Source organism: Lolium perenne, chromosome 7, assembly GCF_019359855.2.
Source record: "Lolium perenne isolate Kyuss_39 chromosome 7, Kyuss_2.0, whole genome shotgun sequence".
Taxonomy (NCBI): Eukaryota; Viridiplantae; Streptophyta; class Magnoliopsida; order Poales; family Poaceae; genus Lolium; species Lolium perenne.
The window spans coordinates 120,813,069-120,820,437 of NC_067250.2; the positions used below are offsets into that span (position 1 = coordinate 120,813,069).

Below are 7,369 nucleotides of genomic sequence, written 5' to 3' on the forward strand. Positions count from 1 at the left end.
GTGTCAACTACACGCATCAGATACCTAACCCACATAGACAACACACGCACTCATATATGATGAATTAGTTCACAAAACATAATTGGCAAGGTTTACCCAACCAAAAGATCATATGATCCACAGTGGTACAATCTTTACGCTTCATGTGTTGACCAACTTGAATTCAATCTTCACTCTTGGTCTTGGTCAATCTTGTATGTCCTCATGCTCTACCATAACATCTTGAGGTACATAGAGAACTCTTCATTTGATAGCATGCTCTAAACCTTAGTCAACCATAACTCAACTCATGAGACTATCATGACACCGGCTTGGAGCCATATCTTGAACTCTTCTCTTCAAATCAAACTCTCAAGATCTTGATCAGGATGCCAATACTCAAGGTATATCATTATCTTCATGGAATCCACACTTGAATCCAACACATGGACTACACGAAATACCTATGGAGTATTTCTTCATATAAACCCAATAAAAATATTAGTCCCTAAGGATTGTCGTTAATTACCAAAAACACACTTAGGGGCATGATGATCCACAAGTATAGGGGATCGCAATAGTCTTTGAGGGAAGTAAAACCCAAATTTATTGATTCGAAACAAGGGGAGGTAAAGAATACTTATAAGCCTTAACAGTGGAGTTGTCAATTCAGTTGCACCTGGAAAAGTAGTAGTAACAGGGGTGATGTGAAAGCAACAGTAATATGAGAGCAATGGCAACAGTAAAACAGCAGCAGTAGCAGTAACACATAGGAGATGGCACCGGAAAATATCCCAGTGCGTAGTTGACTGTAGAGCAATGATGATGACAGAAGGACCGGAGTTCCCCATCTATCTACACTAGTGGTAACTCTCCAAATAACATGTGTTGGGTGAATAAATTACAGTTGAGCAATTGATAATTGTGAGGGCATGATAATGCATGCTATGATAAGATAAAGGTTACTGTAGTATTTAATTGGGCATTACAATATAATACATAGACCGTAATCCAACTGCGTCTATGACTAATAATCCATCTTCAGGTTATCATCGGAACCCCTTCCAGTATTAAGTTGCAAGCAACATATTATCGCATTAAGAAATGTGCGTAAAGTAAACAATAGAATCATCCTTAGACAAAACATTATTGTTTTCTCCCTAGTAGCAACAACACATCTACAATCTTAGAAGTTATCGTCACTCTTCCAGAAAACTAGAGGCATGAACCCACTATCGAGCATAAATACTCCCTCTTGGAGATACATGCAACTACTTGATCAGGGTAACTACAAGTACCAAAGATCATGCAAGATCTTAAATAACAGTAGTATGATAATATGATGAACAATCTGATCACAATTCCACAATTTATCGGTCCCAACAAATACAACACCGATTACATCATATGAATTTCAATCATGTAAGCAACTCATGAGATCATTGTATTGAAGTACATGGGAGAGAGAGTACCAACTAGCTACAGTCGAGAACCCGTAGTCCAAGGGGGAACTACTCACGAACCATCATGGAGTCGAAGTGGAGGCAGTGGAGTCGATGGAGATGGCTCCGGGGGTCAATCCCCGTCCCGGCAGGGTGCCAGAACAGGAACTTCTGATCCCCGAAACTTGTCTGGAAGATGGCGGCGGCGATGGAATTTTTCGTGGACAGAGGCTAGATATTTTAGAGTTTTCTCGTCGAATGGAATTTATAGACGGAAGGGTGAGGTCGGTGGGCGCAGGTGGCCCTAGACCACCCCTAGGTGCGGGCCAGGGCCAGGCCGCGCCTAGGCATGGTCTGGCCAGCCCCTGCCCCCCTCCGTCTCTCCTTTGGACTCCGTCTTCGTTTCGGTAAATAGCAACTTTGGCTTTTGTTTCGTCCAATTCCGAGAATATTTTCTGTATAATTTTTTTCAAATATAAAATAGAGAACTGGCACTGTGGCATCTTGTCAATAGGTTAGTTCCAGAAATTGCATAAAAGTGCCACGAAGTGTAAACAAAACATATTGGAATTGGTATAAAACAAGCATGGAGCATCAAAAATTATAGATATGTTTGCAACGTATCAGGACAATGTACCCTTAGATAGTTCTTATGTGCATCCTCGAGACATCAACAATACGAAGAAAGAATATGAGTGAAGACAGTGACATGCATTGAAGAAGATGGATGAATATAGAGGCGTGCATTGAAGAAGAGGGGTGAAGATGGAGGTTTCCATCCATATGTTGGTCTTTTTTGTTTTTGTTTTTTCAGAACATGCAAAAGACTTGCATGTCATTTTCATCACGATTAGATAGAGTTACAGACACAGTAGAAAGCAAAAGAATAAAGGCATACTCGGAGCATGAAGCCTAATGCCAAAACTACCTGCCTGGTTCTTCTATCATTTCCGTCTCTGTTCTGCGCCTTGATAAGCTGCTATTTTTTAATTTGTCTGGCAACGACATATGCCAAGTTTTATAAAATATTGAAAAGAATCTTGAAAATTAGAAAGTACACCCTACAAATAAGTGTTACAACTTCATCTAATTATAGATGTACCTAGATACATTTTAATATCTAGACACATCGATATCTAGATAAAGCTGCGATACTTATTTTAAGAAAAATACACATTTAGATCTTAAAGTTTGTAGTCACAAGTACCCGGACGGCCTGACCGGATTCAAAAACATTTTTTTGTAGGGAGAAAAAACCCGCTATATATATGAGAATTGAGAATAGACCAATTCCAGAATTATCACAAATCCAGCCCATATGTGAACTGAGTAGTATACCATCATAGCCAGTGGCCCAGTGGCTTGGAAAAGCCCGTACTAGTTTGGTACAGAAATCCGCTCCCATCGACCATCGTCCCCCGGCGGCGAACACCCCCTCTCTTCCCGGTGGCGGTGACGACAGCAAGAAAGCCGGCATGAGCGTATTCGGCGGCGATAGCTGGGCGCGTGAATCGCAGCAGCGCAAGCGCCGCCTGGACGACCTCATGCTCCCTGCCGCGGCCACCTCCTCCTCATCTTCCTCTCCGACCGCATCTGGTTCCTTCAAGAGGCTCTCAAGCGGCAAGTTCGCCTGCCTCGTGTGCCCCCACCGCCCCGTCCTCGACTCCTCTCTCATGCTCTCGGTAAGCCCGTAGGACTCAGAATTCTCCTCCCTAATCCTTCGTTGTTGATTTTGTTTAGATTGTAGATGACCCATGCTTCATGGTTTCATGCGTTAGTCACAATTGCCTCGTGCGTGGTCATATGTCTTCCTTTAGCTTTAGCATAACCTGGTATTTGGCCATTCGGGTGATCGCGTCACGATATGTGTCACACATACTCCTGTTTAGAAAAGAGTTCAGAATTCAGATTGATTTTGGACTTCAGTGGCCCGTACGCCACTGTGGCACTACGAGTGACCTCTTCGGTGTAGATAAAACTGATGTAAAGTTCAGTGGCGGAGCTTGAAGAATAACCATGGGTGGGCCAGCCTACAAGAAAACCTAAAACAAATGTTGTCAAACATTCCACTTCTCTAAGGCCCTTTCCATTGTTGTTACAATTTGTAAAATTGAAAAATAAAGTCCGAAAGATCGATTTTGGACTTCAGTGGCCTGTACGCCACTATGGCACTACAAGTGACCTCTTCGGTGTAGATAAAACTGATGTAAAGGTATTTTCAGTGGCGGTGCGTGCTAGAATTCAAGTGTTGTGTTGTCAATGCTTCACAATGACTTAAACGTATAGAGATTTATGTCTAAAGTATAAATAGTTTGAGTTTGGGCAAGGTGTGATGTCATCTGATATCAAAGCATTATGTGTAAGTGTTAAAAAAAATGGGCCAATATGCCGATTTGTCGTGAATCGTGGGGTAAGTGATAAGATTACAGCATATTGGCCAAATTTATCGCCTGAGGCCGATATATTGGTATGACGGACGATTTTTTTGGTCGATATAGCTCGGGATTCACCACTTATCGGGTATCTTAGTTCAGTTTATTGGTGTGTCAGCCGATTTATCGGCCTGTAGTCTTGTCGAACTATACATTAGCTCAATTTTTGCCATTTTTGTTAATTCAAAGGCAAGGGCTCAAGTCTCAAGGTAGTACTTGTGTCCAATACTCCAATGTTGTTTTCACACAGTATATTTTAGTTTTTTTAGTGCTGGGTAAATAGTCAATCGATAAATCGATTAATTGGCTGTGCCATGCTACAATTCTGTCGTGCTATGCGGCTCTATTCTGTCGGCTGAACCCACTAACCACCACTTGTTATTTTGTCGAGCTATGCGGCTATATTCTGTCGCACTAAATTTCATGCGCCACAGGTATTATCACGTCTTTGCGTCTAAGATAAACCTTGCCTGCATGGACCTTGCAAAATCTTTTTTATGAAGCATCTGTGGAATTTCATGCTATGTGAGTCGTAGGTGCAATGGGTGTTGTTGGTCTAAGAAATTTAAGTACCTTGTGAGCCCAATTATGGCTTATTTTTCAATGAAAGGAATTGAAATTTTCTTTTAGAAAACACAACAGCGTTGCTTTTCATATATTAAGATAGGATGAACAAAAACTGAAGGAGCTTTTAGCGTAACGCAAAACGAAGAGAAAAGTTAAAAAAAAAGCAGCACAAAAAGAAAAGGGTGACTAGAGCTAACTATCTGAACATACACAGGACGTAACAGAGGTAACGATCCACTCAGCCTAGGTCTTCGGTGTTCGAGTTAGTCCTTGCGCCCGAGCCCACAGAGTGGCTCATCAATAATCTGACGATAAATCTGCCGCACTGAACAAAAGCGGCTGTTGAAAATGCATGCGTTACGTTCCTTCCACAGTGACCACCATATGAGGATGACAAGAGTGTTCCAATGCTTGTGGACTTTGCATGGGAAGCGTTTGGAGTTGGAAGTGCACCAATCAGACAGGGATGTAGTTGCAACGTCGGCGCCATCTCAGGTTGGAGCTCCGCATGCATCAACATCTGCTTCCAACTCCAATAGTGAAAGGGCAGGAGGCCCGCATGTGAGGTGCAGTTTCAGGTCGGCTGAAGCACGATTGGCAAGTGGAGCAGAAAGGCCATCCCTTCTTGGCGGTTGTCTGCAGTTTTAGCTTTCCCTTGGATCGCCATCCAAGCAAAGAAGCGTGATTTGAGGGGAGCGAAGGTATTCCATATAAGGCCTTGTTCGTTTAATCCATGCGAGCTATGGATTGATATATGGATTGTGGCCCACTCCTGGATGCCCAGCCCAGCAATGTACCTTTTCCACCGAACAAAATCGTGGTCTTCGTTTACTCCCAGTCGGTATAATTTGCCCGACCAATCCCGTCAATCTTGCACAGCTCGGTATGGAAAGAAATAATCCCCACTCAACCTGTGGAATAATTTCCATGACGCGAGGCACAGATTGGTCCTGCTCCCTTCATCTTCCCTGCCATTTTTAACCATGCACAGAAGAGGCATAAACGAATATGCTCCGGAAGACAAGGATTATAGATGGGATCGACGGAAGGGGATTAGCAAGGATTGGGTGACAGCTCTGGATTAACCCAAGCCGTGTCTGGATCATATCCATGCTGGGATTCAATCGCTTGTAACCGATCGAGGTCTAATACAGCACAAATCAACTCCTATTTTCCCCACAAACTCCAAGCTATAGACAGGTTTGACAGGGAACTCCCCATTAGCATTCCAGTGCCAAGTTAAACTGTCAGGATGAGTCAGATCAAGTTGAAAGGAGTGAATCTTTTCCCATATCCAAATGAATTCCTGCAGAGCTTCTCTTTTCCCATATCCAAAGGAATTGAATGACAAGTTGGTCCTTGGATTTCCTCTTTTTTTAGTTTCCCTTAGAAAGTATATTCTGCGATGAGAAACCTAGGAGCAGTATGCACCTTTTTTTTTTTGGTTCATCTCGTCGAACGATTTAAATTGTTACCACATGTTATTTGATTTTCATTGCGTTTAAAATGAACAGATGCACATCAAAGGTTCACGTCACATTGCAGCAGAATCTAGGCTAAGGGAGAAAGAATTATCAAGGCAGCAAGAGATTGGCCCTTTCTTCAGTACCTTCCGTTTCAAAGTACAGCAGTAGTCAACATCCTAGTGTTAGGGCTGGTGATATGAAAGAAAAGCCATTAATTGAGCAGACTCGAAGGGCTATTTTGGAAGCACAGTCAACCAGATTCAACAACTTCAGTGCCACCAAGGAATCTCATGACTTGAAGAGGACGGGAAATGCTTTGTACCGTTATTCCCAGGTTGCTCATACTGGTGTTCCATTGGAAGAATGTGCTGAAAATACTGCGTCTGTTGAATCTAAAAATGTTGAAGGAGGGCCGTTTACAGGCGATGAAACACCAAGGAAGGTGCTTTCAGAGTGGGAAGTAGATATTAAAAAACGCCAGGAGCAAGAACTCAGGTTCACCGCTTCAGGATGGAAACGGGACTGCCATGGAAAATGGTACAAAGATGAAGATGTGAGTATTTCCTTGGCCTGGTACTGTCTTTCGTTAAGCTAACAGTATATATAAGATTGATTCTTTTGCTTCTGTATGTTGTTAAGCCTGTTTACACTTAGAGGCTGAAGCCTCGTAGTGTGCATCACATTGTCAGCCAGTGTACATCAGTCATCACACTGTTGTGGCTGACAGTTAAAGTGGTATCAATAGATATAATACTGTACATGATTTGTTCTACCAGAGTCCAGGCAGAATATATATTCTTCCCTGCTCTATACGATCCAAACTTGTACCAGTGTATTCTACACACCATATATATATTAAACATCCCTTGCTGGTTTACAGGTTGAATTTGACTCGGAGGAAGATGATCCTAACATCTTCCTCGGCTAGGCATACAGGAAGACATTCTGGATGCTTTAGAAACACCAAATTGTCGTTTAAATTCCAGATGAAAGCCAATCAAACCCAAGACTGACACACATCTTGGCGTCGACCAGCATGATTTCCTGGATCATGTCTAACAGATATAATACCTGATTCAAGTTAAGGTGTGCCATTGCTGTTATACTCTCCTTTCTCATCATTATTGGCGTGATACAAAAAAAAGCTGTAATATGTTGTGGGCTCACTGAACTGGATGATTGTTTTGTTCGAAGGACCAAAAATGTGCAATGGTACTCGAGAAACAAAGTGTCTACTACGGTGTTAGTAGAAAGAAATATATATGTCCCCCACACAACTATCGGAAAAAAGGACAGATAACCCCCTCAAGTCTAAAATGGAGTACATAATCCCCACATATTTCTAAAACCAGACAGATGACCCCCTAACCCATCATAAGCTGTTTTGGCTGGTCGTTTTGCACACGTGACGAGCAGGTTTGCACCAGTTCAAAACCACTTCTCTCACTATGCATGCATGGTGTGCCCATCAGGGCTCAGGCCA

At 42.5% G+C, this 7,369-nt stretch overlaps 1 protein-coding gene across 2 annotated transcripts; it reads left to right on the top strand.

The window, feature by feature from the left end:
* Nucleotides 1-2,781: 2,781 nt before the first annotated feature.
* Nucleotides 2,782-7,114, top strand: LOC127323944 (uncharacterized). Of its 2 annotated transcripts, XR_011748721.1 has the most exons (3): nucleotides 2,786-3,103; nucleotides 5,935-6,439; nucleotides 6,767-7,114. XR_011748721.1 is itself a non-coding variant. In XM_051352057.2 (2 exons), the coding sequence occupies exons 1-2, from the start codon at nucleotides 2,897-2,899 to the stop codon at nucleotides 6,812-6,814; spliced, it is 255 nt and encodes an 84-aa protein (XP_051208017.1). In that variant the 5' UTR covers nucleotides 2,782-2,896; the 3' UTR covers nucleotides 6,815-7,114. The 2 variants fall into 2 exon arrangements, 1 of the variants encoding a protein (XP_051208017.1); XM_051352057.2 differs by lacking the exon at nucleotides 5,935-6,439 and having other exon boundaries at nucleotides 2,782-3,103.
* The last annotated feature ends 255 nt before the right edge of the window (nucleotides 7,115-7,369 follow it).